Below are 12,032 nucleotides of genomic sequence, written 5' to 3' on the forward strand. Positions count from 1 at the left end.
GTGTCCTGAGCAAGACACTTCACCCTTGCTCCTGATGGGTGCTGGTTAACGCCTTGCATGGCAGCTCCCTCCATCAGTGTGTGAATGTGTGTGTGAATGGGTAAATGTGGAAGTAGTGTCAAAGCGCTTTGAGTACCTTGAAGGTAGAAAAGCGCTATACAAGTACAACCCATCCATCCATCCATCTTCCTCCGCTTATCCTAGGTCGGGTCGCAGGGGCAGCAGCTTAAGCAGGGAAGCCCAGACTTCCCTCTCCCCAGCCACTTCGTCCAGCTCTTCCTGTGGGACACCGAGGCGTTCCCAGGCCAGCCGGGAGACATAGTCTTCCCAACGTGTCCTGGGTCTTCCCCGCGGCCTCCTACCGGTGGGACGTGCCCTAAACACCTCCCTAGGGAGGCGTTCGGGTGGCATCCTGACCAGATGCCCGAACCACCTCATCTGGCTCCTCTCGATGTGGAGGAGCAGCGGCTTTACTTTGAGCTCCTCCCGGATGGCAGAGCTTCTCACCCTATCTCTAAGGGAGAGCCCCGCCACCCGGCGGAGGAAACCCATTTCGGCCGCTTGTACCCGTGATCTTGTCCTTTCGGTCATAACCCAAAGCTCATGACCATAGGTGAGGATGGGAACGTAGATCGACCGGTAAATTGAGAGCTTTGCCTTCCGGCTCAGCTCCTTCTTCACCACAACGGATCGATACAGCGTCCGCATTACTGAAGACGCCGCACCGATCCGCCTGTCGATCTCACGATCCACTCTTCCCCCACTCGTGAACAAGACTCCGAGGTACTTGAACTCCTCCAATTGGGGCAAGATCTCCTCCCCAACCCGGAGATGGCACTCCACCCTTTTCCGGGCGAGAACCATGGACTCTGACTTGGAGGTGCTGATTCTCATCCCAGTCGCTTCACACTCAGCTGCGAACCGATCCAGTGAGAGCTGAAGATCCTGGCCAGATGAAGCCATCAGGACCACATCATCTGCAAAAAGCAGAGACCTAATCCTTCAGCCACCAAACCAGATCCCCTCAACGCCTTGACTGCGCCTAGAAACTCTGTCCATAAAAGTTATGAACAGAATCGGTGACAAAGGGCAGCCTTGGCGGAGTCCAACCCTCACTGGAAACGTGTCCGACTTACTACCGGCAATGCGGACCAAGCTCTGGCACTGATCATACAGGGAGCGGACTGCCACAATCAGACAGTCCGATACCCCGTACTCTCTGAGCACTCCCCACAGGACTTCCCGAGGGACACGGTCGAATGCCTTCTCCAAGTCCACAAAACACATGTAGACTGGTTGGGCAAACTCCCATGCACCCTCAAGGACCCTGCCGAGAGTATAGAGCTGGTCCACAGTTCCACGACCAGGACGAAAACCACACTGTTCCTCCTGAATCCGAGGTTCGACTATCCGGCGTAGCCTCCTCTCCAGTACACCTGAATAGACCTTACCGGGAAGGCTGAGGAGTGTGATCCCACAATAGTTAGAACACACCCTCCGGTTCCCCTTCTTAAAGAGAGGAACCACCACCCCGGTCTGCCAATCCAGAGGTACCGCCCCCGATGTCCACGCGATGCTGCAGAGTCTTGTCAGCCAAGACAGCCCCACAGCATCCAGAGCCTTAAGGAACTCCGGGCGGATCTCATCTACCCCCGGGGCCTTGCCACCGAGGAGCTTTTTAACTACCTCAGCAACCTCAGCCCCAGAAATAAGAGAGCCCACCACAGACTCCCCAGGCACTGCTTCCTCATAGGAAGACGTGTTGGTGGGATTGAGGAGGTCTTCGAAGTATTCCCTCCACCGATCCACAACATCCGCAGTCGAGGTCAGCAGAACACCATCCTCACCATACACGGTGTTGATAGTGCACTGCTTCCCCTTCCTGAGGCGGCAGATGGTGGACCAGAATTGCTTCGAAGCCGTCCGGAAGTCGTTTTCCATGGCCTCACCGAACTCCTCCCATGTCCGAGTTTTTGCCTCTGCGACCGCTGAAGCCGCACACCGCTTGGCCTGTCGGTACTTGTCCGCTGCCTCAGGAGTCCTATGAGCCAAAAGAACCCGATAGGACTCCTTCTTCAGCTTGACGGCATCCCTCACCGCCGGTGTCCACCAACGGGTTCTAGGATTACCGCCATGACAAGCACCAACTACCTTGCGGCCACAGCTCCAATCAGCCGCCTCGACAATAGAGGCGCGGAACATGGTCCATTCGGACTCAATGTCCAGCACCTCCCTCGTGACATGTTCAAAGTTCTTCCGGAGGTGGGAATTGAAACTCTCTCTGACAGGAGACTCTGCCAGACGTTCCCAGCAAACCCTCACAATGCGTTTGGGCCTGCCAGGTCTGTCCGGCATCCTCCCCCACCATCGCAGCCAACTCACCACCAGGTGGTGATCGGTAGAAAGCTCCGCCCCTCTCTTCACCCGAGTGTCCAAAACATGAGGCCGCAAATCCGATGACACAACTACAAAGTCGATCATGGAACTGCGGCCTAGGGTGTCCTGGTGCCAAGTGCACATATGGACACCCTTATGTTTGAACATGGTGTTTGTTATTGACAATCTGTGACGAGCACAAAAGTCCAATAACAAAACACCACTCGGATTCAGATCCGGGCGGCCATTCTTCCCAATCACGCCTCTCCAGGTTTCACTGTCGCTGCCAACATGAGCATTGAAGTCTCCCAGTAGAACGAGGGAATCACCCGGGGGCGCACTCTCAAGTACTCCCTCGAGTGAATCCAAAAAGGGTGGGTACTCTGAGCTGCGGTTTGGCGCATAAGCGCAAACCACAGTCAGGACCCGTTCCCCCACCCGAAGGCGGAGGGAAGCTACCCTCTCGTCCACCGGGTTGAACTCCAATGTGCAGGCTCTGAGCCGGGGGGAAACAAGAATTGCCACCCCAGCCCGTCGCCTCTCACTGCCGGCAACGCCAGAGTGGAAGAGAGTCCAGCCCCTCTCGAGAGAACTGGTTCCAGAGCCCTTGCTGTGCGTCGAAGTGAGTCCGACTATATCTAGCCGGAACTTCTCCACCTCGCGCACTAGCTCAGGCTCCTTCCCCCCCAGCGATGTGACGTTCCACGTCCCAAGAGCTAGCTTCTGTAGCCGAGGATCGGACCGCCAAGTGCCCTGCCTTCGGCTGCTGCCCAGCTCACATCGCACCCGACCTCTATGACCCCTGCTATGGGTGGTGAGCCCATTGGAGGGGGGACCTACGTTGCCTCTTCGGGCTGTGCCCGGCCGGGCCCCATGGGGGCAGGCCCGGCCACCAGGCGCTCGCCATCGTGCCCCACCTCCGGGCCTGGCTCCAGAGGGGGGCCCCGGTGACCCGCGTACGGGCGAGGGAAATCTGGGTTCCTTGTCAGTGTTCCTCATAGAGATCTTCGAGCTGCTCTTTGTCTGATCCCTCACCTAGGACCAGTTTGCCTTGGGAGACCCTACCAGGGGGCATAAAGCCCCCGGACAACATAGCTCCTAGGATCATTGGGACACGCAAACTCCTCTACCACGTTAAGGTGGCAGCTCAGAGAGGAGCCACCCATTTATCATTTATTATTTATCATATATACATATATATATATATATATATATATATATATATATATATATACATATATATATATATATATATATATATATATATATATATATATATATATATATATATATATATATATATATAAAAGAAATACTTACATTTCAGTGAATTCTAGCTATAAATATACTCCTACCCCCTTAACCCCCCCCCCCCCCCAAAAAAAATCTCCCGAATTTGGAGGTCTCAAGGTTGGCAAGTATGAGTTAAGTTGATGCACGCTGTCACTGTTACCATGGTTTTCCTTTTGTAATCTTTATTTGAATAGCAATGTCAAATAAAATATTATATACAAAACATAAAAAAGTATTTTGAAACCGTAACGGTATGTTCAGCAGCCGTAAATGGCAAAGGAATCAATCTTTTTTTTTTTTACTTTACTACTTTATTTACATCAAATACATCAATTCACAATACCTATCATTTAAAAGTCTACTTTTTTTCAGGCCTCAGATATAGTTATATTGTTAAAAAAAATAAATCAATATTTAAAAAAAATAAAAACGCCGTAGAAGTCAGAAGTGCGTCATTTACTGCAATGGCAGAAGAGTACAAGTGGTTGAAAATGTGGCGATAAAACTCAGTTGTTTTTTTAAATCGACCCCTTGTTTATATTCTTGTTAACTTTTATTCCTAGGTAATCTTTTTTTTGGTTCAAAACAGTAATAAAACATTCAAATATCACAGAACGTGAAACGTGAAAAAAAAACATGACCAGGAAGTGACGCTGACTTCGAGCATACCGTATTTCCGGTACTAATAGCGTATAGTGACACCCCCTGCTGGTGATAAGTCTCATTGCGTAAATAGTAAAACGTTTGGTCGCTTAACGCTTAAAAAAATAATCAAGATGACGTCAAAGTGCGTCAAATTCACCATAAAATTCGACCTACCGCTTTGAAGCACGAGTGAATTCCTTACTTGTTCAAAAACGCAAGAAAACCTGAATAAACGGACATCACGTCACGTTCACAAAACGACATAAGAAAGTCCGAAAATATTCACTAAAAGTCGAAGAAAAGAACAACTTACTATGTTTGATGCCAGGCTCGAAAACAACCTAACTCGTCGGAACAAAAACCTAACTTGATGTTGACTTACAATGTGTCAACAATGCACTGATCGAATGTCGATGCTTTCAGGTGCACCTCAATAAGTCGTAAATGACACTGACATTTTGAACTATTGCTAATATAAAAGTAATTTCGGTTATCGTTTGATCAAAGGGGTCATTTTACTTCCTCAAATTGTGTCCGAATCCGCCGGAATGACAAAAGTACAAGTTAAAACACAAAGGTGGAACCTAAAAGTGGGATCGAGCACCACAATTCCCGAAGACACGTGAAGGCATCACGAATCATTTTCGGGAAATCTGTCTCAATCACAGATCCAAAGCCAGCTGAATTCTGGGAAATTCTACTCGATCGACTTCAGAATCGACATATTATTTCATTGATTTGTTTATAATGATGCAACAAATATATTATCATACATTCTAAAAAATGTTTTGTTAAAATAGAAATAAATATTTTTTATTTCAAAGCAAGTAATCAATCAAATTGTACACAGCAAAAATGACGGTAAAATAGTTAAATTTAATGTTGTTTTTACAGCATTTTACTGTGAATGGAAAAAAACAGTACCGCTGTTTTCAACCATAAGATTCTAGCAAGTGAGATGCCAGATTTTTACTGTAAAAAACTGTGGTACTGTTGTGCATTTACAGTAATACACCGTAAAATCTAGTTATTTTTTGCAAAAAAACAAACAAACAAAACACTGGCTTAGTTGCCTGATTATTCTCGTTAAAATAATTTTCCTATTCACAGTAAAAAAAAAATAAAAAAAAATATCGCCTAATATTTTACGGTTAAGTTCTGCTAAGTTTTTTTTACTGTAAAAACATTGTGGTACCGTTTTTCATTTACAGTAATACACTGTAAAAATCTAGTCGTTTTTACACACACAAAAATATCGCTAGCTCAGTTGCCAGAATATTACTGTAAAAAGGCATTTTTCTACTCGCAGGAAAAAAAAAAAAAATAAATACAGTAAAGTTCTGGTAACTGAGCTGCCAGTTTTTACTGTAAAAAAACAAACGCTAGCTTGGTTGCCAGAATATTACCGTAAAATGTATGTTGTTTTCATAACTGTAAATACAAAACTGCTCTTCATGATAAAATTGTGGCAACTGAGCTGCCATTTTTTTTACTGTAAAAAAAAACCTGTGGTACCGTTTACAGTAGTACACTGTAAAATCTAGTCGTTTTTACACACAAAAAAATATTGCTAGCTCAGTTGCCAGAATATTACTGTCAACAGGCATTTGTATACTTGCAGTAAACATTTAAAAAAAAAAAAATACAGTAAAGTTCTGGCAACTGAGCTGCCAGTTTTTACTGTAAATAAAACTATGGTACCATTTACTGTAATACACTGTAAAATCTACAGTTGTTTTTACAGTAAACAACTGGCAGCTCAGTCGCAATAATTTAACCGTAAAATTGACAGTTTTTTTTACAGCATATTACTGTAAATGGAAAAACGGTACTGCTGGTTTTTACAGCTCAGTCGCCAGTATTTTACTGTAACATTTACATTTTTTTTTTTTTTTTTTTACTGTAAATAGAAAACTGCTTTTTAAGGTAGAATTCTGGCAACTGAACTGCCAATTTCTTCCTGTGTGGTACCGTTTTGCTATTTAAAGTAATACACCGTAAAATCTAGTTGTTTTTACAGTAAAAACTGGCAGCTAAGTTGCCAGAATTTTACCGTGAATTTTACGGTGCTTTTTAATATTTGTGACTTTTTCTTACTGTAAATAGAAAACAGTTTTTTTATGATGAAATTCTAAAAACTGAGCTGGAAGTTTTTTTTACTGTAAAAAAACTGTGGTACCATTTTTCCATTTACTGTAATACACTGTAATATCTACAGTTGTTTTTACAGTAAAAAAAACTAGCAGCTCAGTCGCAACAATTTTACTGTAAAATTGACAGTTGTTTTTTTACAGCATATTACTGTAAATGGAAAAAACAGTACTGCTGTTTTTTTACAGTAAAAACTGGCAGCTCAGTCGCCAGAATTTTACTGTAAAATTTACATTTGTTTTTTACTGCAAATAGAAAACTGCTTTTTTAAGGAAAAATTCTGGCAACTGAGCTGCCTATTTCTTACTGTAAAAAAAACCTGTGGTACCGTTTTGCCATTTAAAGTAATACACCGTAAAATCTACAGTTTTTAGAGTAAAAACTGGCAGCTCAGTTGCCAGATTTTTAACGTAAAATTCACGGTGGTTTTTAATATTTGTGACTTTTTCTTACTGTTAATAGAAAACTGCTTTTTTACGATAAAATTCTGGCAACTGAGCTGACAGTTTTTACTGTAAAAAAACTGTGGTACTGTTTTGACATTTACAGTAATACACTGTAAAATCCAGTTTTTACAGTAAAATAACTGAGCTCACTCGCAACAATTTTACTGTAAAATGTACTGTTTTTTTTACAGCATATTACTGTAAATGGAAATAACAGTACTGCTTTTGTTGTACAGTAAAAACTTTTAGTTTATTTCAAACATGAACACACTTACAGTGTAATACATCACAGTTTCATATCTACAGTTGTTTTTACAGTAAAAAAGGGCAGCCCAGTTAGAATTTTACTGTAAAATTTACAGTGTTTTTTTTTACAGCTTACTACTGTGAATGAGAAAACAGTAACGCTATTTTCTTTACAGTAAAAAACTGTCGGCTCGGTTGCCAGAATTTTACTGTAAAATGTACGTCGATTTAGTTTTACTGTAAATAGAAAACTGCTTTTTATGATAAAATTCTGGCAACTGAGCTGCCAGTTTCTTTATCGTAAAAAAACTGTGGTTCTGTTTTGCCATTTACAGTAATACACCGCAAAATCTAGTTGTTTTTACGGTAAAAAAAACGACAGCTCAGTTGCCAGAATTTTGCTGTAAAATTTACGGTGATTTTTCCAGCTTATTACTGTAAATGGAAAAATAGTACCGCTGTTTTTTTTACGGTAAAATATTGTCAGCTCGATTGCCAGAATTTTACTGTAAAGTTTACAGATGACGATTGACGTCGCCGAAGTTTGGGAGAACACAAACACATCTTCCTGATTGCAGAGTCAAGTGCATCATGTGATCATCATGTGACCAATCAAAAACATTTGGCGGGACATGCTAACGACTCACTCAGAAGGAGCTGCAATGTTGGCAAAACAGACTGACGGACAGCAGGAAGAGGCTCCACCACTTCCTCTTTCACTTCCCGTTTGACCGCCGCACAAGACGACCACATGCACGTAATCACATGACTTTATTTTGTCAAGGAGCATGAAGTGACATCGTCACTCACAGATCGTCCCTCTTTTTCCTTTTCCCGCCTCTGGACAGGAAGTGGGCGTGGCTCCCAGTCGTCTGGACTAAAAAAAAAACATAAAAAAACCTCCCGCGTTTAAAAGATTCCAGGCCGGTGAGAGAAAGGCACTACACCCCCGCTGGCAGCAGGGGGCGGTCTGGGCGGGGCTGTGGGTCGTGTCGGAGGAAGAGGGCGTCGGCTGGAAGGAGGAAAGACAAAGATTTACTACTTCCTGTTTTTCATCGGCTGAACGTCAATTATGTCAGCTGTTAGCAATGTGAACATGCCCGCTACATGCTTTATAAAATGTGTGTTTTTTTTTTAAAAGTTATTACTCTTTTATGGTTTTTAAGTTAACGTTTTCTGTTTTTAAGTTGTTGACGTTTTATGGTTATTCTATTTTATGGTTTTAATGTGATTTACATTTTATGGTTTTTAAGTGTATCACTTTTTTGTAATGTTATTGTTTTTGTTAACATTTTAGAATTTTTAAGTTAACTTTTTTGAAGTTAACGTTTTTAAGTTGCTAGCGTTTTATGGGGGTTTTTTTAACCTTTTTTTTAGTTTTTATGTTCTTAATGTTTGATGGATTTTAAGTCATTACTGTTTTTTCGAAACAAATTGTATTTGTATGTTAACGTTTTATAAGTTGTTAGCGTTTTATCGTTTTTATGTTTTAAACCTTTTATAGTTTTTATGTTCTTAATGTTTTACGGTTGTTAAGTCATTACCGTTTTATGCTATTTTTTGTTATTTTTATGTTAACGTTTTATGGTTTTTAAGTTATTGTTTAGTTTTTTTACGTAAACTATTCATAGTTTATAAGTTACCATTTTATGTCTAAGTTGTTAACGTTTTATGTTTTTCACCTTTTATAGTTTTTACGTTCTTAATGTTTTACTGATGTTAAGTCATTACACTTCAATATTTTTTGTTATTTTTATGTTAACGTTTTTTATAAGTTGTTAACGTTTTATGGTTTTTAAGTTATTGTTTAGTTTTTTACGTAAACTATTCATAGTTTATAAGTTACCATTTTATGTCTAAGTTGTTAACGTTTTATGTTTTCACCTTTTAGTTTTTATGTTCTTAATGTTTTACTGATAAGTCATTACCCTTTAATATTTTTTGTTATTTTTATGTAAACGTTTTATAAGTTGTTAAGGTTTTATGGTTTTTAAGTTATTCTGTTTTTTACGTTGTCAACTTTTTATAGTTTATCTTTGTTAACATTTTATGTTTAAGTTAACGTTTTATGTTTTTTATGTTATTAACATTTTATGTTTTTTATGTTATTGTTTTCCAGATTTTAAGTCATTAAGGTTTTATGTTATGTTATTTTTTAAAGGTTTTTTGTTGACGTTTTACATTTAAGTTAATGTTTGATGTTTTTCACCTTTTATAGTTTTTATGTTCTTAATGTTTTACTGATGTTAAGTCATTACCTTTTAATATTTTTTGTTATTTTTATGTTAACGTTTTTTATAAGTTGTTAACGTTTTATGGTTTTTAAGTTATTGTTTTGTTTTTTACGTTGTCAACTTTTTATAGTTTATATATGTTAACATTTTATGTTTAAGTTGTTAACGTTTTATGTTTTTTATGTTATTAACATTTGATGGTTTTTAGGTTATTAACATTTAATGGTTTTTATGTTATTGTTTTACAGATTTTAAGTCATTAAGGTTTTTTTGTTGACGTTTTACATTTAAGTTGTTAACGTTTTATGGTTATGTTATTGATGTTTTTATGTTAACATTTTATGGTTTTAATTTAATTTATGTTTTTAAGTTTATAACGTTTACATTTTTTAATCATAATTCGTTAAAACAAAACAATGGGGACGAGTATGGGGAGATTTTAAGGGTGGAGGGGGGGCAGTCACTTCCTGTTTTCCCTTCTTGTCCTCTCCTCTGATTGGTCCAACCTGTTAGCGAGCGCTGCAGAGCGTTGTGCTGGCGGTGCGTTGGCGCCAAGTGCTGCTCTGTGGGGGAGGGGCGGGACCACCAAGGGCTTTCTGGGCAGTGCTGGTTTGGGCGGAGCCTGACGAGACGTCAACAACATTGTCAGCAAAACACGACAAAGCCCCGCGATAAACAATCCTGGCGCACGTCCGACACCTTAGCCAAATGCTAACAGGTGTTTTACCTGTCCAGGTGAGACAGGGTCGGGGGGGAGTGGCTTATTGGGCGCAGCTGGCCGGTTCACTAGCGGCTGGATGTTAGCAAAGAAGATGAGAACGTGAGAGGAGCGCCAAGACACATGCTAGCCAGCATATCAATCCAGCTAATGCTAACATGCACATGCTGTAAAGACGAAGGACATGCTAACGCTAACATGCACACACGGAATGTGTATTAAACATGCTAAAGCTAACATGACCGCGCATGGATCCAGCTAATGCTAACATGCACGTACAATAAAGCTAACATGCTAACATGAACCTGCTTCGATCTGGCTAAAAGGTAACATGCACATACGATAAGGACAAAGAACATGCTAATGCTAACATGCATGCAAAATGTGTATGAAACATGACAGCGCTAACAAGAGTGTGAAGAGAAGATATCGATTCGGCTAATGCTAACATGCACATGCGATAAAGACGAAGAACACGCTAAAGCTAACATGCACGGGGAATGTGTATTAAACATGCTAAAACTATGACCGCGCATGGATCCGGCTAATGCTAACATGCACATGCAATAAGGATGAATAGCATGCTGAGGCTAACATACATGCAGAATGTGTATGAAACATGCTAAAGCTAACATGAGCGATCACGGATGTGGCTAATGTTAACATGTAAATACGTTAAGTATGAAGAGCATGCTAATGCTAACATGCATGCGGAATGTGCATGAAACATGCTAAAGCTAACATGTGCATGCAATGAAAATCTTCCTAGAACACTTTCTACTTACTACAGTATCTATGGCAGACCTGGGCAAATTAAGGCCCGGGGGCCACATGCGGCCCATTAAGCTTTTCAATCTGGCCCGCCGGGCATTCCCAAATAATTTTTTTATATCTTTAAGATGGAAAGTGCAGCTGCCATTATGATGTGCAGTGATGTTCTCTAATTACCATACGTCTTGAACTATACAAAGTATTTCTATGGTTGGAATTTGCGCTTTTGCATGATGTTTTAGTGACTAGTGTTGTCCTGATACCAATATTATTTCGATACTTTTCGGTACTTTTCTAAATAAAGGGTACCAGAAAAAATTGCATTATTGGCTTTATCTTAACAAAAAATCTTAGGGTGCGGCGAACCGGTACTTTTCAGAGGCGGTATGGTACAGAATATGATTCATTAGTATCGCGGTACTATACTAATACCCGTATACCGTACAACTCTACTAGTTACTATGGTAATCTATGTCACAGCAGGTCAGACGAGGCACCAAGCAGTGTGGGTGTGGCTTGATTGTAAAATATGTCGATTGAGAGGGGGTGTGACGTTCATATGTTCTCAATATTCGGGGTTTTATCATTCATAGAAACATGTAAAATTCCATTCCGTTTTTAAGGCTGTCTGTCGTAACATTTTTAGCATTCAATCAGACTTTATTGTGAGGTTTTGTATTAGTTTTCCTAAAAAATAGATATACCGGCCCCCAGACACATTTTTATTCTCTAAATTTGGCCCCCGAGTCAAAATAATTGCCCAGGCCTGATCTATGGGGACAAAATCCGCACACATAAAAACCACTCTCTGGGAAGTGTTTTTATTCGCTGATTTTGATGTAATTCACTTTTTAAAATAACTTTCTAGAACCTTCTACTTCACAGGTGTCAAACTCAAATGACCTGCCAGTTTTTTTTTACCCTAAAAAAAGTGTGGTACTGTTTTGCCTTTTACAGTAACACACTGTAAAATCTACTGGCAGCTCAGTCACAATAGTTTTACCGCAAAATTTGCGGTGGTTTTTACAGCATATTACTGGAAAAGAAAAAGCAGTGCTGCTTTTTTTTAAGATTAAAAAATGGCAGCCCAGTAACCAGATTTTTACTGTAAAATGTACATGTTTTTTTTAATTTTTTAAATGTATATAGAAA

General features: G+C 40.6%; 1 protein-coding gene across 5 annotated transcripts in view; it reads right to left on the reverse strand.

Moving 5' to 3' along the window:
• adam15 (ADAM metallopeptidase domain 15) overlaps window positions 1-12,032 on the reverse strand; it is a 36,552-nt gene that overhangs the window by 1,915 nt on the left and 22,605 nt on the right. For 2 of the 5 annotated variants that reach the window (XM_061982982.1, XM_061982984.1), the window contains 3 exons: window positions 10,119-10,184; window positions 9,898-10,013; window positions 7,805-8,169 (listed from right to left, as the gene is read on the reverse strand). In XM_061982982.1, coding sequence (XP_061838966.1) covers window positions 8,067-8,169; window positions 9,898-10,013; window positions 10,119-10,184 — 285 coding nt within the window. In that variant the 3' untranslated portion in view covers window positions 7,805-8,066. The remainder of the gene's footprint in view (window positions 1-7,804; window positions 8,170-9,897; window positions 10,014-10,118; window positions 10,185-12,032) is intronic. The other 3 variants (XM_061982985.1, XM_061982986.2, XM_061982983.1) reach the window with 2 other exon arrangements.

The sequence above is a fragment of the Nerophis lumbriciformis genome, linkage group LG21, assembly GCF_033978685.3.
Source record: "Nerophis lumbriciformis linkage group LG21, RoL_Nlum_v2.1, whole genome shotgun sequence".
Taxonomy (NCBI): domain Eukaryota; kingdom Metazoa; phylum Chordata; class Actinopteri; order Syngnathiformes; family Syngnathidae; genus Nerophis; species Nerophis lumbriciformis.